This window comes from Coregonus clupeaformis, chromosome 14 (assembly GCF_020615455.1).
Source record: "Coregonus clupeaformis isolate EN_2021a chromosome 14, ASM2061545v1, whole genome shotgun sequence".
Classification (NCBI taxonomy): Eukaryota; Metazoa; Chordata; class Actinopteri; order Salmoniformes; family Salmonidae; genus Coregonus; species Coregonus clupeaformis.
This window is the reverse complement of record NC_059205.1, coordinates 39,177,232-39,199,831: the sequence shown is the minus strand read 5'-3', so window position 1 is coordinate 39,199,831 and position 22,600 is coordinate 39,177,232. Positions and strand designations below refer to the sequence as shown.

At 43.7% G+C, this 22,600-nt stretch overlaps 1 protein-coding gene across 3 annotated transcripts in view; it reads left to right on the top strand.

Moving 5' to 3' along the window:
• LOC121580917 (translation initiation factor eIF-2B subunit gamma-like) overlaps positions 1-15,778 on the top strand; it is a 43,527-nt gene extending 27,749 nt beyond the window's left edge. For 2 of the 3 annotated variants that reach the window (XM_041896111.1, XM_041896110.2), the window contains exons 7-12: positions 5,348-5,481; positions 5,667-5,857; positions 6,175-6,237; positions 7,359-7,507; positions 11,228-11,331; positions 15,567-15,778. In XM_041896111.1, the coding sequence (XP_041752045.1) occupies positions 5,348-5,481; positions 5,667-5,857; positions 6,175-6,237; positions 7,359-7,507; positions 11,228-11,331; positions 15,567-15,619 (694 nt within the window). In that variant the 3' untranslated portion in view covers positions 15,620-15,778. Of the gene's footprint in view, positions 1-5,347; positions 5,482-5,666; positions 5,858-6,174; positions 6,238-7,358; positions 7,508-9,355; positions 10,489-11,227; positions 11,332-15,566 lie in introns of those variants that run through there. The other variant, XM_041896112.2, reaches the window with a different exon arrangement.
• The last annotated feature ends 6,822 nt before the right edge of the window (positions 15,779-22,600 follow it).

Genomic DNA, 22,600 nt, shown 5'->3' with positions numbered 1-22,600 from the left:
AATCTATGGAGGGAGCTGAAAGTCCGTATAGCCCAGCGACAGCCCCGAAACCTGAAGGATCTGGAGAAGGTCTGTATGGTGGAGTGGGCCAAAATCCCTGCTGCAGTGTGTGCAAACCTGGTCAAGACCTACAGGAAATGTATGATCTCTGTAATTGCAAACAAAAGGTTTCTGTACCAAATATTAAGTTCAGCTTTTCTGATGTATCAAATACTTATGTCCTCTACATGCTTTGTAAGTAGGAAAACCTGCAAAATCGGCAGTGTATCAAATACTTGTTCTCCCCATATACAGTGCATTCGGAAAGAATTCAGACCCGTTGACTTTTTCCACATTTTGTTACAGTACAGCCTTATTCTAAAATTGATTAAATAAAAAAAATGTCCTCATCAATCTTCAAACAATACCCCATAATGACAAAGCAAACACAGGTTTTTAGACATTTTTGCAAATGAAAAAAATAAAAATAAATATTTACATAAGTATTCAAACCCTTTGCTATGAGACTCGAAATTGAGCTCAGATGCATCCTGTTTCCATTGATCATCCTTGATGTTTCTACAACTTGATTGGAATCCACCTGTGGTAAATTCAATTGATTGGACATGATTTGGAAAGGCACACACCTGTCTATATAAGGTCCCACAGTTCACAGTGCATATCAGAGCAAAAACCAAGCCATGAGGTCGAAGGAATTGTCCGTAGAGCTCCGAGACAGGATTGTGTCGAGGCACAGATCTGGGGAAGGGTACCAAAATATTTCTGCAGCATTGAAGGTCCCCAAGAACACAGTAGCCTCCATCGTTCTTAAATGGAAGAAGTTTGGAACCACCAAGACTCGTCTTAGAGCTGGCCGCCCGGCCAAACTGAGCAATCGGGGGAGAAGGGCCTTGGCGAGGGAGGTGACCAAGAACCCGATGGTCACTCTGACAGAGCTCCAGAGTTCCTCTGTGGAGATGGGAGAACCTTCTCCATCTCTGCAGCACTCCACCAATCAGGCCTTTATGGTAGAGTGGCCAGACGGAAGCCACTCCTCAGTAAAAGGCACATGACAGCCCGCTTGGAGTTTGCCAAAAGGCACCTAAAGGACTCTCAGACCATGATAAAAAAGATTCTCTGGTCTGATGAAACCAAGATTGAACTCTTTGGCCTGAATGCCAAGCATCTCGTCTGGAGGAAACCTGGCACCATCCCTACGGTGAAGCATGGTGGTGGCAGCATCATGCTGTGGGGATGTTTTTCAGCGGCAGGGACTGGGAGACTAGTCAGGATCGAGGGAAAGATGAACGGAGCAAAGTACAGAGAGATCCTTGATGAAAACCTACTCCAGACCTCAGACTGGGGCGAAGGTTTACCGTCCAACAGGACAACAACCCTAAGCACACAGCCAAGACAACGCAAGCGTGGCTTCGGGGAAAAGTCTCAATGTCCTTGAGTGGCCCAGCCAGAGCCCGGACTTGAACCCGATCTAACATCTCTGGAGAGACCTGAAAATAGCTGTGCAGTGACGTTCCCCCATCCAACCTGACACAGCTTGAGAGGATCTACATTTACATTTACATTTACGTCATTTAGCAGATGCTCTTATCCAGAGCGACTTACAAATGGGTGCATTCAACTTAGGATAGCCAGTGGGACAACCACTTTTTTTTTTTATGGGGGGGGTGGTCGAAGGATTACTTTTGTACTATTCCAGGTAATCCTTAAAGAGGTAGGGTTTCAAGTGTCTCTGGAAGGGGGTCAGTGACTCCGCTGTCCTGGCGTCGTGGGGGAGCTTGTTCCACCATTGGGGTGCCAGAGCAGCGAATAGCTTTGACTGGGCTGAGCAGGAACTGTGCTTCCGTAAAGGTAGGGGGGCTAGCAGGCCAGAGGTGGATGAACGTTGTGCCCTCGTTTGGGTGTAGGGTCTGATCAGAGCCTGAAGGTAAGGAGGTGCCATTCCCCTCACAGCTCCGTAGGCAAGCACCATGGTCTTGTAGTAGATGCGAGCCTCAACTGGAAGCCAGTGGAGTGTGCGGAGGAGCGGGGTGACATGAGAGAACTTGGGAAGGTTGAACACAAGACAGGCTGCAGCGTTCTGGTTAAGTTGTAGGGGTTTAATGGCACAGGCAGGGAGCCCAGCCAACAGCGAGTTGCAGTAATCCAGACGGGAGATGACAAGTGCCTGGATTAGGACCTGTGCCGCTTTCTGTGTAAGATAGTTGCTGCCAAAGGTGCTTCAACAAAGTACTGAGTAAAGGGTCTTAATACTTATGTAAATGTGATATTTCATTTTTTATATTGTGTTTTTTGAAACAATTTCTAAAAACCTGTTTTTGCTTTGTCGTTATGGGGCATTGTGTGTAGATTGATGAGGGGGGGAAACTATTTAATCCATTTTAGAATAAGGCTGTAACGTAACAAAATGTGGAGAAAGTCAAGGGGTCTGAATACTTTCCGAATGCACTGTATAATAGGGCCACCACCATAGATTTACTTAAAGCTTATAACATATAGAAGTAATTTATAGGATGTTTTTGGCCACCACCACCAGATCAAATGATCCACAATTTAAAAGATATACACCAGATCAAATGATCCACAATTTAAAAGATATACACCTGATCATTAAAATCAAGGCCAATTGAATACATTGTTAGATGCCTCACTTAGTTGAAATGCATCCCACTTTGATAAATGTACATCCTATTGATGTAGCCTATATTTCTAATGGTGTTACATTAATCTACTCACATTCTCCAGCCCATACATCCTAGGCAGGGGATACTTCATAACTAGGAGGAGGACAGAACAGGGCTTGAATAAGAAACCGGTCCAGTAATTGCTAGCCCCCACCATCCTGTCCTTACCCCCCCCCCTCCCCTCCCGCCACCACCAGCAGCAAGACCAAAAGCAGAAGCACCACCTCCTCCACCCACCCCTAGTCCTCCACCCACCCCTAGTCCCCCAGTCCCTTTATGCTTGTTAAACTGGTATTGTGAGGAGACCCAACAGCTCCTTTAAGTGGTGTTGAAAATAAGCGCAGGTGGCATTAACTGGGGAGTACATTGACTCACTAGCACGATCCCTTTCCCTTCAAATATAAATGTTAACCGGGGGTTTACATAAATATGCTGCAATGCAGCCGCTTGTTCCTGCTGCTTCCCATTGCTTTGACATTTTTATTCACCAATCCTCCTGATATAAATATCATTTAATTTACTCTGCCGTCCAGACTCAGGAGACCCCAAAAGCGCTACCCCCTTTTCTCTTTCTCTTTCTGTCCCTCATCAAAGTAGGTTTACTTTTTTAAAATTCAGCCCCCTTTTCTTTCACGTTCCTTTTCTCTCTCTCTTTCTCGCTCTTTTTCTCTCTCTCTTTCTCGCTCTCTTTCTCCCTCTCCCCCTCTCTCTCTCTTTCTCCCTCTCTCTTTCTCCCTCTCTCTTTCTCCCTCTCCCTCTCTCTTTCTCCCTCTCCCTCTCTTTCTCCCTCTCCCCCTCTCTCTTTCTCCCTCTCCCTCTCTCCCTCTTTCTCTTTCTCCCTCTCCCTCTCTCTTTCTCCCTCTCCCCCTCTCTCTTTCTCCCTCTCCCTCTCCCTCTCCCCCTCTCTCTTTCTCCCGCTCTCCCTCTCCCCCTCTTTCTCTTTCTCCCTCTCTCTCTCTCTTTCTCCCTCTCCCCTCTCTCTTTCTCCCTTTCCCCTCTCTCTTTGTCCCTCTCCCCTCTCTCTTTCTCCCTCTCCCCCATCTCTTTCTCCCTCTCCCCCATCTCTTTCTCCCTCTCCCTTTCCCCCATCTCTTTCTCCCTCTCCCTCTCTCTTTCTCCCTCTCCCCCCGTCTCTTTCTCCCTCTCTCTTTCTCCCTCTCTCTCTTTTGAAGCTGCTCAGCTGTGGAGCGCTCACAGAGAAAAATGGATAGAGTAACTGTTTCTTTCTCTGCATTCAGATGGAAATTATAATCTCCCTTCAAAGAAACTAAAAGAGAGTGAGGAGGAGAGATGGAGAGGGACATGGAGTGCAGTGCAGGAGTGAGGAGGAGAGATGGAGAGGGACATGGAGTGCAGTGCAGGAGTGAGGAGGAGAGATGGAGAGGGACATGCAGTGCAGTGCAGGAGTGAGGAGGAGAGATGGAGAGGGACATGCAGTGCAGTGCAGGAGTGAGGAGGAGAGATGGAGAGGGACATGGAGTGCAGGAGTGAGGAGGAGAGATGGAGAGGGACATGGAGTGCAGTGCAGGAGTGAGGAGGAGAGAGGGACATGGAGTGCAGTGCAGGAGTGAGGAGGAGAGATGGAGAGGGACATGCAGTGCAGGAGTGAGGAGGAGAGATGGAGAGGGACATGCAGTGCAGTGCAGGAGTGAGGAGGAGAGATGGAGAGGGACATGGAGTGCAGGAGTGAGGAGGAGAGATGGAGAGGGACATGGAGTGCAGTGCAGGAGTGAGGAGGAGAGATGGAGAAAGAGAGAGGGAGAGGGAGAAAGAGAGGGGGAGAGGGAGAGAGGGAGAAAGAGAGGGGGAGCGGGAGAAAGAGAGGGGGAGCGGGAGAAAGAGAGGGGGAGCGGGAGAAAAAGAGAGGGAGAAAGAGAGAGGGGAGAGGGAGAGGGAGAAAGAGAGAGGGAGAGGGAGAAAGAGAGAGGGGAGAGGGAGAAAGAGAGGGGAGAGGGAGAAAGAGAGAGGGGAGAGGGAGAAAGAGAGAGGGGAGAGGGAGAAAGAGAGAGGGGAGAGGGAGAAAGAGAGAGGGAGAAAGAGAAAGAGGGGGAGAGGGGGGGAGAGGGAGAAAGAGGGGGGAGAGGGAGAAAGAGAGAGGGAGAAAGAGAGAGGGAGAAAGAGAAAGAGGGAGAAAGAGGGAGAAAGAGAAAGAGGGAGAGAGGGAGAAAGAGAGAGGGGGAGAGGGAGAAAGAGAGAGAGAGAGAGGGAGAGGGATAAATAGAGGGAGGGAGAGGGGGAGAGGGAGAAAGAGAGCGAGAAAGAGAGAGAGAGAGAGAAAAAGAGAGAGAAAAGGTAGAACGTGAAAGAAAAGGGGGCTGAATTTAAAAAAAGTAAACCTACTTTGATGAGAAAGAGAAAGAGAAAAGAGGGTAGCGCTTTTGGGGTCTCCTGAGTCTGGACGGCAGAGTAAATTAAATGATATTTATATCAGGAGGACTGGTGAATAAAAATGTCAAAGCAATGGGAAGCAGCAGGAACAAGCGGCTGCATTGCAGTATATTTATGTAAACCCCCGGTTAACATTTATATTTGAAGGGAAAGGGATCGTGCTAGTGAGTCAAATGTTACACACTTCATGAGGGTAAAATGTACCTTTTTACTTTCAGTGAATGTACAATTTCAGCAATTGAGTAACTATTGTATTTTGTTTTGTTTTTCTCTCAAAGATCAATCTCTTCGATTCGGGGAGAGTTAGTCCCGTATCTGGTCCACAAACAGTTCTCTAAATCCACCAACTCTCCGAAGGTCAACGATGAAACTCATCAGAACCTAAATAAAAACGATGGCAATGTAAACTTAGGTAATGAACATTCCAAATAGAGTATGCTTGAACATTTTAGGAGACTTTCCATAGCTAGGTTGTAACTCATTCATGTTCATGCACACACACACACACACACACACACACACACATACATACACACACACCCATTCACCTGTGTGTATCTGCTGTTTGTGTGTGTGTGTGTGTGTGTGTGTGTGTAGAGATCCAGATCTCGTCCAGGGATGAGGAGCTGCTGCGTCTAACCCAGGAGAGGTCCTGTTGGAATGACCACCGTGGGGACATGAGCGAGGCCTACCACGGAGGACGCCTACGATGCTACGTGCACATCATGGACGAGGGAATATGTTACCGCGTCAACACGATAGCGGCCTACATCGAAGCCAATCGCCTGGTGAGTGAGAGAAGTAACACTGTGTAGAAAATGTGATCCCCTTTTGTTATTTTACTCACGGAAAACTTAAATTAGTTTAATAGCAGGCTCTGTCAGCAACATAACGCCAGGGTAGTGGGTTCGATTCCCACGGGGGACCAGTATGAAAAAAAGTATGAAAATGTACGCACTCACTACTGTTAGTCACTCTGGATAAGAGTGTCTGCTAAATTACAATTTAAAAAAATTATACAAAACATTTTAATAAATGTCAATGATAAGGATGCTCACTGAACATTATTGCTTTATCCTCACCCATCTTCTCTCCTGTTTTCCAGGCCCCTAAGCTGTTTGATGAGCCAGCAGTCCATCCATCAGCAGTGATCTCTGAGCGCTGTCTGGTGAGTAGCTACTATGACCAATAAGGAATGCACTAAGAGTAGATAGATGGGTGGTTTTCTTAGACGTCTGATACAATGTGTATTTTCTGACTGAGTCTGAGAGTGAGTCATTAGCAGGAATGAGAGTTGTCTGGTGAGTGAGGGTGTCATTAGAGTGAGTGTGCTTTGGTGAGTCACATGGTATTGTTGTTAGTTGTCTATGAGGTAAGATGCTATAGGTGTCATAGAGGATTGGGAGCCGCGATAGTCCGGCTGCCCATTGTGACATATCCAGCTGGGGACGCACAGCCCGACCTTCGCACCTCCCCAAAATGTCCAACCAACGCGGCTCCGCGTACACGGCTCTTATTCATTTGTGGCAATTGTTGGAGAAATTGCATGAGCCACTCTGAGAATTCGAAAACTATGAAAGCCAACAGTCCAATATTCTAGAACACTGTTGTGCGGACGTGTACATGTCTGACTGTAGCCAACCATAACATATACAGTACCAGTCAAATGTTTGGACACATCTACTCATTCCAGGGTCTTTCTTTATTTTTACTATTTTCTACATTGTAGAATAATAGTGAAGACATCAAAACTATGAAATAACACATATGGAATCATGTAGTAACCAAAAAAGTGTTAATATATTTAATATTTGAGATTCTTCAAAGTAGCCACCCTTTGCCTTGATGACAGCTTTGCACACTCTTGGCATTCTCTCAACCAGTTTCACCTGGAATGCTTTTCCAACAGTCTTGAAGGAGTTCCCACATATGCTGAGCACTTGTTGGCTGCTTTTCCTTCACTCTGCAGTCCGACTCATCCCAAACCATCTCAATTGGATTGAGGTCAGGTGACTGCAAACTGGCTCAAATTAAGGTTGCCTCTCCATTACCTTCATGTTTAAACTGCTCTCCCAACTGTCGTACACATTTCAGTTCTAAAATATCATCCTATAGTTTTTCTGTTGCTTTCTTCTCATTAACAGACATATAAAGAGTTACATTTCTACACTGGAATTTGACTCACTAATGAAGTGTAGGAAGGGATCAGAGTGAAGTGTAAATTCTGGTGTGGTCTTTTCTGCTTTTTTTACTGACAATGTTCTACCATGTCTGCCTATTGTCTGTTAGATTGGTGCAGACAGCATAATAGGAGCTTCCTGTCAGATCTCAGACAAGACATCCATAAAGAGATCGACGATCGGAGCGTCCACCACCGTCAGGGAGAAGGTCAAAGTAACCAACTCCATCATCATGCATGGAGTCACCATCGAGGAGGGGTGAGTAGAGCCTACTGTATACAGATTTTGACAATTTCCACCACTGAGCCCTTAGACCCGAGGACAGTCATTTTACCAAATAGTCACAGATTATACTTTATGGTAGAGAGAAAGCAGTGTAAGAAACAGGCAGGGCAGTCAACTCCCTTAACCAATTAAGCCTAGTATAGTGTTGAACCACAAAGGGGAACAAGTAGGTTTCAGAGGCCAGTGTAGAGAGAGAGGGAGAGGACAAAGGGGAACAAGTAGGTTTCAGAGGCCAGTGTAGAGAGAGAGGGAGAGGACAAAGGGGAACAAGTAGGTTTCAGAGGCCAGTGTAGAGAGAGAGGGAGAGGACAAAGGGGAACAAGTAGGTTTCAGAGGCCAGTGTAGAGGGAGAGAGGACAAAGGGGAACAAGTAGGTTTCAGAGGCCAGTGTAGAGGGAGAGAGAGAGAGGACAAAGGGGAACAAGTAGGTTTCAGAGGCCAGTGTAGAGGGAGAGAGAGAGAGGACAAAGGGGAACAAGTAGGTTTCAGAGGCCAGTGTAGAGAGAGAGAGAGAGGACAAAGGGGAACAAGTAGGTTTCAGAGGCCAGTGTAGAGGGAGAGAGGACAAAGGGGAACAAGTAGGTTTCAGAGGGAGGGAGGGAGGGAGGGAGATGGCTGCAGCGCGAGGGGACTGACTGACTGACTGAGGCTTGTTTTATGTGATATGTGGGGAAAGTGGAGAACTCCATGTTGACAATGTCCATTGGTGTGCAGTGAACCAGAGCATGCTTACAATGCAATACATAAACACATAGGGGACGAATATACATGGTTAAACTTCTGGATTCTCAGCAACAACGTATTTCACTTCATCCATATAACTCACAAGTTGTTACACAGTGAGTTGATAGACTTGTGAACATATTTGCACCAAAACCAAAAAATACCTTGAAAGTTTCATATTCAACTATTTATTGTGGGTGGATTGCTGACTATGGAAAGTAAATCTACTATGAATCTTTTTCTTTTTTCAGTCTAGCATTGGGAGACATTTTTAATTAAAGTATTTTCACTCGTGCTGGTCGGTTGAAAGGATGTCCTGGCTGGTGATTTGAAAACTGCAAGCATGACATGAATCGCAGGAGAGAGACCACTGAGAAGTAGAAAAGGGGTGTTATTTTAAATTCAGACATCCTCAAATCCTGGGGAAGAGTTTATCTGGCAGAGTTTGGCTTTAGCACAGTCCCTCTTAAAGACAGGGAGGCCAGAGCCAGTGGGGGTACCCTCATGTCCAAGTTAGTGCACGCATAAAGGGAAGGAAAGAAAGAAAAGGAGGAAAATAAAGAAATAGCAATTCTTTCAAAACATAAAAAAAATGTAAGAGGGGATTAGTAAATCCCTGGCATGTTAAGGAAGGCACTTGCATTTTTGGGCCCTTTGTTTGCATGTAGGAGTGCTTGTTTACAAAGCGGAGGATATTTGGGGGGGGGTCGAGGGAGGCAGGCGGAAGAGGTGGGTGGTTGGGGGGGTGGAGTGGGGGAGGGCTCACAGCAAGGAGGAGTGTAGTGTCAGTAATTAGTGGTGTTTCAGTTGGGCTTCTTTGGTGGTCTCTCTGTTTAAAACTCCAATCCTTGTAATCTCCCGTTGCCATCCACCCCCCAGCCGGTCCCCCCCCCCCCTGCCTCCCTCCTCACCACACCCCTCTCCCTTCAACCCTACCACCACCACCTGAATAGAATGCCCTCTGTGCAACAGCAGCCAATACAAACCTGCCTGTGTTAGTGGCCGCAGGGCCTAGCACGTCAGAGGCTCTGGGAGGGAGAAACATGCATGTTGCTCCTCAACCCGCCCCACAGAGCTCAATCTGTTTCTCTCCTCCAGGACGTTATGGTCTCAGCCTCAGCCCTGGCTGCCAACCCAACCCAGGGGGAGCAGAGCAGCATCCATCCCCAGGCAGGGTTGTTGGTTCCCCCAGCTCTCCTGACTAACCCTAACCCAACATACTACCACCACCTCAGAGACTTTCCAACTGCTGGTAGTGTTTTAGCATGCCTCTGCCTGACACCCAGGGTCTGGAGTTTCACTATGGCAGTTACATATGGGAAGATGAGATTAAATCCTGAATTGAGGTTCATTTGATTCATTCAGGATTTCCTCTCTTTTATTGATCAAACTTAAACTGCACAATCAAGGGAATGAAGAAACAATTAGGATGTTTGATAAAGAGTAAATAGAGAATTTCTACACCACTCAAATGAATGACTATACTGCCTACCTGGACCCCAAACAATCCATTGTTTAGACTGAGCTCAGTGCTAGTAATGATTACAACATGGGGGTTTTATTTCGACATGGGGGTGTGCTTGGTCTCAGCTTTGATGAACACCTGTCTGTAATGTTTCGTCAACCCATGCCCTCAACAAAACAAACCTGACGGTATCGAATGCAATTGTTGTATTCGAAATGTTGACAGTGTATAATTCGCACACACGAGGTAGAGGCTGGTGTTGTTCTTTAATATGAATGCTCAGTCTTTCCTCTGGGGGGGATTGGGGGCCGGGATGTCCAGGTTTTTCTGGATCAAATAGGGTTTTAGGTGGTGGCTGTCTCGGGCAGTGTGGTAATGGGCGTGGTCGTTTGTGCGGCTTAAATCTTTCCGGAATTGGTGGTGGAGAGAAAGAAATGCTGTTTTCAGCTAATTTCCTGCAATTCTATAAATCTTTCCATGGAGCTGAGAGGAAATTGTGCAGTGCGAAATCTAATTTCCTGCAATTCTATGCATTTTGCCATGGCTTATTCTATGTTCTTATGCTCAACCATTCTAACAAAACAAATGGGGACCCCAATCAGGGCCCCTGGGCATGTGCCCTGCATGCCCGTCAGTAATCCAGCCATGACAAATATACTCCTAAATTCATCATTTTTAGAATGTTCTATTTTCCCAGACTGTCTAGCTTTTGTTTGGTGATTTTTACTTCTCAAAGATTATAATAAAAAAATATATAGGTCTATTATCTTTTCTGCGTACTTTGTCTGGTTTTTGTAATTTAAGTTTAGACTGAAAGCATTTCTCCATAAAAAAATAAAACAATTGGTGTGGCGGCAACAATGAATGAATACAGTGGAAACGCTGACGCTAATCTAGTCTCTTTAGGAAAATCAAACAATACAGCTGAAAACTCTGAGGGATCATGTTTCCTTTAAGGGGGGGTCAGAGGCAGGAAAGGACAAGGACCTCCCTCTACTGTGCAATTAGCTGAAGACATGAAAGAGAAATGTTCATTGTAAATATGTTCTTCTTCCACTCAGAAAAAAAGCTGGCCTGGCCCAGGCATGTCAAGTAAACATCAAACTGTGCTAATAAAGTTATACAGTTTTATGGTGCCAAAGTGATCCCAGGAAAATATTATTCTCTCTCTGTGTGTGTGTGTGTGTGTGTGTGTGTGTGTGTGTGTGTGTGTGTGTGTGTGTGTGTGTGTGTGAAAGCCTGTGCAGTTTAAAGCAGCCCCAGACAACAGGTGACAATGTTACACTGTTCATCCAGAAAACAACCTCCTTGAAATTGGAGTACATGTTTAAACATAGTACATAAAACCAGGATTTTGACTGCATTAAGTCAGAGAGCAAGTGTCCACTGGCCAGAAATCAACTCTGCTGCGATGTCATCACAGGTACCCACAAGCTACACAGAGTGATAGTGTACTAGTTGTCAAGGGGACTGCTGGTTGATGGTGCTGTGTGTTTGTTCTACAGGTGTAACATCCAGGGCAGTGTGATCTGCAGTAATGCTGTGATTGGCCGAGGTGCAGACATCAAATACTGCCTGGTGGGGAGTGCCCTGCGCATAGAGCCAGATGGTGAGCATACTACTGCCTCACCTCACCTTGCTATCACACACTCAAGTCCCACTCCCCTCTACTGTATCTAGCAGCAGTAGTATACCACGTTGCAAGATTCTGGTGACCCAAAATGTCCCAGGTTTTCCAGAAATCCTGTTTGGAAGATTCCTCGACTCAGGAGAGAATAAGTTGAAAATCCGGGATTTCTGGAAAACGTTGGAAGTTTGGGAAAGGTACCTGAATTTTGTGTCCCTCAGCAGGAGGAAATTACACATGCTACTTGTCATGTAGTATTGTAGCCGGGAGGAATGTTCCAAAAGTTGAGATAGGGAGTATTGGGTGTGAACTTGTGTGGGTCAATATTTATGTGTGTGGCGTGTGCCATGCGTTTTATTCTCCTTCTTAAAGCGCATTAAAACCAAACCCTATTTTTGGAATATTCCTAATCCCCTGGTCCATAGTCCTTGATCAAGCTGGGGGGTTGTGTGTGTGTTCCTGTGTGTTTTGGGGATTGTGGGGTAGGGTTGGAGGGGGGTGTCTGGTGGCTGTTGAATTCCGGGTGGTCCTGGCCTGGTCTCTAACCTCTCCATCAATGACACTGTCAGGGGTGCCTCTAAGATGTCCAGGGCCTGCTCAGCCTAATTGACTGAACAACAGGGTGTTGCTTCACCACGGCCCCCTGCACCAAATACTACAACATTTACCCCCCTCCCAACCAACCCCCATCCATCCCTCCCCATCCAACTTCCCAGCCCGGCATGGTTATCGGAGTGCGACTGGACCTGATTAGCCTGCCGTAACCTGGAAAGCACTGGCTTATGGAGCGGCTCCCAGAAATCCCAAATTACAAGCTAGATCCTTGTACTTCCCATACACTCAGCCCCCAGCCCAGCATAACCCCCCACCTAACTCCTATAAGCTTAAAGCACAGCAAGAGAGCACAATTCAAAGATAGCCCTGAAAAAAGGCTAACAGAGTCTGCCACAGAGCAGAGGTTAATGTAACCTATCATTATAAAAGCATCACTTATAATAACTGCCTTAAATGTCTTGAAATAGCCCGGAGGATGCCAACAACCGCTCTCTTTTAAGTTCTAAAGTCAAAAGCACTTTGACTCATCATATCAAAGTGCCAAGTTGCCCTTCAATTTAAATGTTCTTAATCTTTTTTTTTTTCTTACCTGATATGGACAATTAAGGCCAAATTAGATGTTAACCCTGAACCTTGCCTTTGCCGTAAGGTTTTATAGTGCTTAGATACAGCCTTCTCTACTATAGTGACTGCCTGGGATTGATATACTAACACTTCGTTTTGAAGTAAAAGGCATTTATTTTCCCTTTCAATCTGGCTTCACAGGGTGGTCTTATTCATGGCTATCCATCAGACATACAGCTTTGACTACTATCACCCCAAGCTATTGGCCCACTGTGTATACATAAATATTACGTGCATACTGTGAACAGTGGGTTCTCTTTTACAGAAATGCTATCCATATGAAGCAAAGAGCAGTTGCTCCTCACGGGGCTCAGTTTGCTTTTGAACACCATCCGTATCAGGTGGGTCACCTCTGTCGTCAGAGGATAAATGAGGCGCATGGCTGGTAAAAGCATTACGCCTCCGCTCACGAAGCAGTTAGATGGAAGTGTCTGTGGAGAGAGACCACCCTGTCAGGCAGCCACAGACAGACAAACGTCTGCTGACTGCACATGCATTCAGGTGGTGGTGGGACTCTGCAGGTGTTGCTGCTGCTTCATAAAGGAAGCAGACTGTTCTCCAGGCTTCAGGGACACAGACACACTCTTCTCTCCTCTTCCTCTCCTCCTCGCCCTCTACCTCACTGTGTCTTAGAAATACACTGCTCTCCTGGTGTTTCATGCTCTGTTTCTCTTTCCTCCAAACTCTGAATGCAAAAACAGAGCCTTTGTTCGGATTCCTTCACACTCAAATTTATTTTTATGGATCATGAATCACATTCCCCACAGTTTAGTTTGGATTAGCTGTGTTGCTCTGGATGAATAGCAGGCTCTCCTCGTGTTTGTTTCAATAGACTGTTAGGCATCGCCCTTATGTGAGGGAAGGAATCACCTTGTTTTTGTCCTGAAATCCTGGTCCATCTGTCATTGAGAGGGAAAGTGTTGAAATCCTACAAATGTGTATGATCTGTATTGAGCATGATTTGGCACATTATGAAAATATACAGTGCCTTGTAAAGGTATTCAGACCCCTTGGATTTATTCCCTTTATTGTGTTACAAAGTGGGATTCAAATGGATTGAATTGCCTTTTTTTTGTCAACAATCTACACAAAATACTCTGTCAAAGTGGAAGAAAAATGCAATTATTTTTAAGATAAATAAAAATGAAATAACTAAAATGTAGTTGTTGCATAAGTATTCACCTCCCTGAGTCAGTACATGTTAGAAAATCCGTTGGCATCGATTTAAAGCTGTGAATCTTCTTGGGTATATAAAAGCTTTGCACACCTGGATTGTGCAATATTTGGCCATTATTATTTTTAATATTCTTCAAGCCCTGTCAAGATGTTGGGGATCATGGCTAGACAGCAAGTCTTGCCATAGATTTTCAAGCAGGTTTAAGTCAAAACTGTAACTTGGCCACTCAGGAACATTCACTGTCTTCTTGATAAGCAACTCCAGTGTAGATTTGGCCTTGTGTTGTAGGTTATTGTCCTGCTGAAAGGTGAATTCCTCTCCCAGTCTCTGGAGTAAAGCAGACTGAAGCAGGTTTTCCTCTAGGATGTTGCCTTTGCTTAGCTCCGTCCTGTTTATTTTTATCCTGAAAAACTCCCCAGTATTTGCCGACGTCAAGCATACCCATACCATGATGCAGCCACCACCATGCTTGAAAATAAGGAGGCATTTACTCTGTGCTGTGTTGGATTTGCCCCAAACATAAAGCTTTGCATTTAGGCCAAAAAGTGTATTCCGTTGCTGGTTGCATACAAGATGCATATTTTTGTATATTTGTATTCTTCTTTTCACTCTGTCATTTAGGTCATTATTGTGGAGTCACCTACAATGTTGTTGATCCATTCTCAGTTTTCTCCCATCACAGCCATTGAACTCTGTAGCTGTTTTAAAATCACCATTATAAACTGGGTGGTTCGAGCCCTGAATGATTATTGGCTGACAGCCATGGTATATCAGACCGTATACCATGGGTATGACCAAAAATTATTTTTACTGCTTGTGAGGTTTGTGGTATATGGCCAATATACCACGGTTAAGAGCTGTGTCCAGGCACTCCGCGTTGCGTCGTACATAAGAACAGCCCTTAGCCGTGGTATATTGGCCATATACCACACCCCCTCTGACCTTATTGCTTAAATATCCTCCTGGTAACATCCCTGAGCAGTTTCATTCGGGTCCTTAAGCTCAGTTCAGATCTTTTGATGTGTATCTTTTGATGTGTCTGGGTGGTTTAATACATAATCCACCGCATAATTATTAAGTAGACCATCCTTAAAGAGATATTCAATGTCTGATTTGTTATTGTTACCAATCTACCCTTCTTTATAAGGCCTTTGTTGTCGAATCTGTGTATGAAATTCAGAACTTGACTCAGGGACCTTGCAGATGTGTGTATGGGGGACAGAGGAAGCATTAGTCACCTATCCGGCGTGTGACAATAAAACATATTTGTATTTTTGGTCATTCAAAAATCATGTCAATAACTATTGTTTCACACAGAGTGAGTCCATGTAATTTATGTGGTTTGTTAAGCTACATTTTACTCCTGAACTAATTTAGGCTCGCTTAAACAAAGGGGCTGAATACTTATGCAACGACTATTTTAGTTATTTACTTTTTATTTATATAAAAAATATATAAATAATCTTCCACTTTGACAATAGAGTATTTTGTATAGATTGTTGACAAAAAATTACAATTACCGTACATCCATTTTAATCTCACTTTGTAACACGAAATGTGAAGAAATCCAGGGGTTCTGAATACTTTAGCAAGGCACTGTATACTTTTTGTCTGAGTTGAGCATGTTAACTGCCTTGTGACATTTAATTTCTGCTTGAAAAGCACTTCAAAGACCTGAACTTGACTTCAGTCTATCAAACACTGTTGTTTTACGAAACCAATTAACCACTCGCTAGGTCTAGGGGTCCTAGGCCTGCTTAATTATACAGTTCACCTCAAATACTAGGTTCTACAGAAGAACAAAGTTTCATAATCTTCTAACTCAGATGTCTAATTGTGAGTGGTTTCTTCTCATCTGCAGCTGAAAGGACTAACGAGGTGATCGTTGGAACTGACCAGTTGATGGAGATCTAGACCACGGGGAGATCGACCAGACCGACACCTTATTGACCGATCCAACAGACCACAGCAGTGAGCCAAACTAAATGACCACCAGGCAGTTCCACACATCACCCCACCATCTCCATTGCTTTTTTTTTTTACATTGTGTCCAAATAAAAGCAACTTTATTTATCCCAAGGCTCAGTTTCAGTGGTGTTCTTTGTGTGAATCTTGTCTGTTGTTTCTGGGTGATTCTATAAAGTTTTGTTAGGTGTTTGTTCGGTCCATGTGTTGTCGTCTATACATACATTTCTTCACACGACTACACAGCCTGGTAGTCTGTGTCCGTGCCGTGTGGTGCAGCAGAGGACCAGAGCAGCACAATGGGGGTTAAGTTTATTTGTACACAAAAATGGTGGGCTGGACCACCCAGTGAGATCTCATCAAGTAACACACAATCCCTCCCACGTTCACAAACTGCTAGAAATGTAGGAGTTGCTCTCTTGATTTATTTCTTCTTCTTTGCTGTCCAAAGATTTATTGCAAACCTTCGCCAGCGCATTTCTTAAATTACAGGTCTGAAGTTCCTTAGTCACAAACGACGACAGATCTCCAGGAAGATTCTAAGTCTGTTGTGTGATTTACAGTGGCCTGCTTCATATTGTGTCCATGACCAATAAAGTCATTTATCGTCATTGGCAGAGTAATTATCTTGTCTGTCTTTTCTCATCTTTATTCTTTTGTTTTTGTCATTAGTGACGCTAGAATAATAACTGAAGTAACTGAAGTACACCACTGTTGCTTTTTTATATTTTTCATATAGAAAATAGATTCGAGTCCCGATAGAAAAGTTCTTCAAAAAAAATTGGGGGAGGGAATCTAAATTGCCATCCACAATCTTAGAAGGACTATTTTGTGGCCATTTAAAGACTTGCATACATAGATAAATGGTAACCATAAAATAAAGATGATAACTTATTTTGAATTATTTTTCTTCCTGTTTTAAACTTTAACCCTTTCAGCAGCCTCTGACCTGAGAGCAGTTTATGAGATCTGGCATGGGTTGTTTTTGAAAGCCAGGTTTGTATATTTATACAGCAGCCAACTCCTGAGTCCCCGTGGCTGTGCTAGTTAGGTTAGGAGCTAACCAGCTCTGTGTTCAGTGTCAGTCCCCACCTCTCTGGGCCGAATGTGACAGATGCTTGTGTTTTCCAGGGCTCGGGATCAGATGTCATCCAACAGATCATATATCAGCTCTCGTCTCTGGCTTAGTCTCCATAGGGCTATTTGTTACTATGATAAAACAGGCCCCACCACCATGGACAGACTATAAAGGCTTAAATTAATTAGAGTGGTCACTCAACAGAGTTTGGGAACTTTTTCAAAGTGATGAAAAGAAATTGAATCTCCATGTTTAATGTCTTCTAGATGTACCACTGCTATTGTTTATGATTGTTGTCTACACCTCTCCGTACCTCTGTGTCAGCTCAGCTGCATGGCGAGCCGTGAACGTTGGCAGGCTCTAATCCAAATAAAGATACTAATGTTAACAGGCAGGCAGTGGTTTAATGTGCCTTTGGCAGTTACAGGAAGTAGTATAAGTGCAGTGGTCCTTGCGAAGCCAATGGAGACGACATGTAGACGGTAATATAAATACTGTCCAGGAGCTGTTCCAAGAGGCTGTGTCCCAAATGGCACTATATTCCCTAAATAGTAGTTCACTAAATAGGGAATAGGGTGCCATTTGTGATGCAGACTAGGCGAGAGAGCTGGTTGACACCAGTTCTGGTGGAGGAGTACCCTGCCCTGACTTCCAGGCCAATACGGGGTCCTGGTCACACTGACCAAATGACAGCTAGGGGGAGAGGGATGAGAAGTTTCAAGGCTTGGAGCAAAAGAGGCAGTCACCCGCTCTGCTCCAAAGGTGGAGTGTGTGTGGTGGGGTGGAGTTTGGGACTTTTGGGGTGGGTGCAGGGTAGGTGGGTGGTTTTGGGGCTGGAGGGCTGAGCGTGTTGGAGGGTGAGAGACTGGCTAGGCCACCCAAGTGGCAAAAACCTGCATGTCTGTTGCTGACCTCTACACATTAACAGAACACTTCCTCAATTTGTCTTCTCTGTTCTTGAGGCACAAACTAATTTCCTCCCTTTTTTGCAGCCCTACCTTTTAAGACACTGCTGTGTCCCCCATGCCTCCGTCCAACCCTCACGCCCACCTCCAACGCACAGAAACACACACAGTGTCTTTTTTAAGCAGCTCAACAGAAAGAACACTTGCTTATGCTACTTTAACAAAGGGTGTGTGTGGGGGCAGTAAGAGATCCATGTATAGCATAATAACCTATAGGAACATGAGGCACACCAACTCCGATATATCTCAGTAGTACACCACTGTGGCTTTCAGCTAGCTAAACAAGCTTTACAGCAGGTTAGAGGCTTGATAAATGATCTACACCACAGTCAGTAGACCAGACAAAGCCATGTTGGGCCATGTGCACAGCTTTTGTCACCAGTTAATGTATTTAATTGAGTCTGTCAGACAGTCTGGGAACCGGCTATTTCTATTTAGTTTTGCCAGATAAAATGTATTCCCCTATGTGATGTGTTTTCTTTTATGGATGCAAAGCTGTTCTAGATTATTGAACTGTTCCTGTCAGAAGATATATGATACATGCTCTTTGTTTATGTGTACCAGTTTGTAGTTTTAAACTCGCAAAGACCAAAGCAGTGCATTATTTCACATTACGTTTCAATGGATCGTGATGCAATGATGTCACAGAGCACTGAGTACACATGTCAATGCATTTTATGCATATTCTGTTCTCCTGGCTTTCTCTCAATTCAACCAGAACCCACCTCACAATATAGGTACATAATAGTTAGATTCATAAATGATACGTTGATGAGAGCACCATAAACAAAGTCTGATTCTGCCATCGTTGCCACTTGCCAAATTCTGACCATACCTCTTTAAGGGAACCAAACCATTCATTATGATGACAAAGGGGGAAAGAAATACATTATCATAATACATCTTATCTCTGGCTGTGTGTGGCAGGTCTCTTCTTTTAAAGACAGAGCCCTTACAATGCCTACATGTACAAGTCATTCTGCTACAATGCACCTTTTGGCAGACAAATATTTAAGAAAGACCTTTGTAAACGTTCATTTAACATGTGCTCACTGAATATTGGTTTAGTTCGCTGTCTTTTTGTTGCTTCAAACACGAGGCCAGCAGTAAAAACATGACTTAAGAGTAAATGGTAGAAGCAACGTTAAACATTACCTAAGAAAAGAGGATGACTTAAGAGTAAATACGTCCCTCCATGGATTGTACACGTATATTTGTGCTGTGTGCTCATTACTGTGTGTAAATATACTACTGTTATTACTTGTTATACTGTTATCATTACAGTTTGGCACTTGTTGATTCAAATCAAATCAAATCAAATCAAATTTTATTGGTCACATGCGCCGAATACAACAGGTGCAGACATTACAGTGAAATGCTTACTTACAGCCAACCAACCAACAGTGCATTTATTTTAAACAAAAAAAGTAAGAATAAAACAACAACAAAATACATGATTGTGAAGTGTTTTGGTTCTTGATTTAATCAAACCTGAAATCCATTTAGTTCATAGTGATTGTAATAGATTGTAATGGGTTCTGTTTGGACAAATATTGTTTAAAAGTGGACAAATGTGGGTTGCCCCTTATACCAGTGGTATTCAAAGTCGGGGTCGCGACCCCTAGTGGGTTTGCGGGGAACTGCAGCGAGGTCGCCAATTTTATTTGTTTATTTATTTTTGGAACAAATCAAGAGTACTGATTATTGTATTGGACAATATACAAACGTTTTTGAAAAAGTTCATTAGAAAAATACAATTGTAAAAATGTATGCACTCACTAACTGTAAGTCGCTCTCGATAAGAGCGTCTGCTAAATTACTAAAATGTAAATGTAAATGTATTGAGTAAATGTATTTATTGGTTTCTTTGAATTTTGATAAGAGATGAAAATGCAATTAATTGAAGGTTATTTGTTGATGTAAAAGTCGAAATTTACTAATTTGAAGGTTGTGTCATTAGAATTGGGGTGGGTGGCGTGTGAGAAATTCTTGGGGAAAAAATCGGGTCCCCAGACATTTTTGCTGAAAAATGGGGTGCCTGCTGAAAAAGTTTGACTACCACTGCCTTATACCATGTTGAACATTGTAATTATTCTGGTTACCAAAATGCTGTATTCACACATAACAGCAATGAAGTTATATGTAGCCTATCAGCCATATGAAGTTACAAGTAGTTGCACTGTTGTTAAGAAAATGGAAATTAATGTATCTACAGAACTTTAAAATTACTTATTTTGTTGACTTTCACATGATGTACAAAAATTGCCAGTATGCCAAGTTCTAATCTTATGGGTTGGTTTCCTGGACACAGATTAAAGGCACGGACACACCAGTAGAGTTTGCCAGCTGAGAGTACTTAGCACCTCTGAACAGAGTGCCGGTCCGGATGTAATTTGCTGGCATAATTTGCAAACCAAGTGAAAACTGGCCGAAAATGTCAGCAGTCAGATGCCTACCGGCGGGTGGTCCCTTAAACACACCGGGCCGAACAAACGGCGAAAGAATTGCAGATGAACGGCAGATCAACATTTGGTGTGGCGTGTGCGGTCCCTAAGCCTAGTCCTGGATTAAAAAGCAAACTCAATGGAGAATATCCATTGAGGGCCGGTTTCCCGGACACAGATTAAGCCTAGTCCTGGACTACAAACCTATTTCAAGGGAGAATTCCCATTGAGCATGCTTTTTAGTCCAGGACTAGGCTTAATCTGTGTCCAGAAAACCAGCCTTCTTAGCGTTTAAAACTTGAACTTCTCTGCATGTATTATTTCACAAATAACAACTAAACCCCCAAGAAACTCAATTTTATCACACTTTTTATGTGCTAACGTAAACTGCAAATTATTTGGCCCTGTCAGTTCATGTGAACTCTAACCTAGTAGAATGTGTGCCCGTCTCCACTGGTCCATATGAGAAAGAAATGCAAGCACGCCTAGGTTTACGATAAATAATAATGCGGTCAACTGCAGCACAGCTCGTGTGATTCGTGAGTGCGAGAGAGGTTCCGTACTTTGCGATTGCACATGCAGAACCGGGGCTAGGCAGGCCAGGGCCGGAGAGAGAGCGGTTTATGTTGGGGAGGCCGTGTGATGGCAGATATCTGGACAGCGCATGGTCATCTCTGGGGTTTATTTATCCAAGGTCTCTAGACCTCGGACCAGACCTCCCTCAGTTTGTTAGGCTTCAAGGGGCCCCCTACCGCACAGGGCAATTCCTCACATTCCACATTAGCTCTAATTTCCAGTTGCCTTTTCCCCTCATCCAATTGAACAAATTGAGTAACTAGCTGATCACTAGTACCACCCCTGCCTGCCACCATGATATGAATATCCTTTCCCACTCATCTCTGTCCACGCTCACACACGGTATGTAGGCTAGACCTGGAGTCTGAGGTTTGCATTGAATTAAATAAAAAATCCCCTACAGTATGTAACATTGTGGATACTAATATAGTTACAATTGCACATGTATGCTTCTCAAGTATCACACATTATAAAAAAGTTAATCTAAATCAAATTGGCAGTCCAATGGTCATCTTGAAGGCCTGGGTTGAAAGTGTTCTACCTACATGTTATCCACCAACTGAAATGTTTTTATAAGTTGGCCAAATGATGCGTAGACTAAAAGTCTGAGTAAGTCTCAGTCATGTAGGTGTGTGCTAATCTATTTAAATGTGAAGTCATTCCCTTCACAGTTTTTGAACAATGTACAAGATGAAAGGATTATAGAGCTGGGGGAAAATACCTTTAATGGTTCCATAAAGTGGCGACTATTGCTGTTGTTATACATCCAAAATGCAAGTGGCAAGTTTATTTCATTTATCAGCAGTTTGTTGTCCTAGTTTGATTGTCATGTATGACAGCCATAATCATTTGTCGTCATTTAACTTTATGTAATAAAGTGGTTATAAAGACAAGTGGATGGATTTTTTCACTCCTGCTGCATTTATTAATTCAATAGAGCACAAATAAGCTATACTTTATATTGCTTTTGTGCAGGCCTACACCAACCTGGTGCATAAATGTCTTACATTCACTCTATAATAAACTATATTGGCTTGAGACTCAGGTAAACAAAGTTAGAAGGAAGTGACAGTAGGCTGTGACAGAGAGGAAACAAATAACTACCTGGCAATAGTAGGAGGGTCTACTCAAACCCCATTAGAAGTGAAATGCCCTACACCAGGGCTAGTAGGCCTGCAGCTGTCAATGTTGAAGACCAACACCACACACTCGTCACAGCTGTTTGGTCAACTGCACAGCACAGTGGAATTAAACATGTCAGTAAATCCTTAGCAATTAAGTATAAATAGACAGACCACTGCACACATAGTACAGTAACAAACGGATTATACCTTGTTTAATTACATTTTGAGATTTGTATAGGCCTAAGTCAAGCAAATGAATTCACTTTAAATGTGTGAACCATAGTCTGAGAGTTAGAATTTGTTTCTAGAATTTGTTTAATCCTACTTTAAAAGTAACCTTGAATGTTTTACAGTTAATAATACTGGGTTTACTTTATAAAGTTAAAAACCCTCATGCCAATAAATAAAGCTAGTTTAGTACACAGTATTTAGTTTAGTCCCTTGTATTTATGTGTGAGAAACTACTCGATTAATTTCTACTTTTGTTTATATCCGACTCTGGAATCTTTTATCAATAGATGGCATGTGTGATTGCTTCTTATAACCGAGATAAGGCAATTGGGAGTGTGCAGAACCGGGCAGGCAGCAGTGTGCTGAGTTTATTGAAAGAGTTCCTCTCTCTGACGCCCCCTCGCTCTCCCCCCTCCCCTCGATTTGAAGGGCTGCCTGGGTGGTCTCCCCCTCTCTCCACTTTGGTGAGCTGTTGCTTAGCAGCTAATAATAGGAGATGTTTGCAAAGTAAT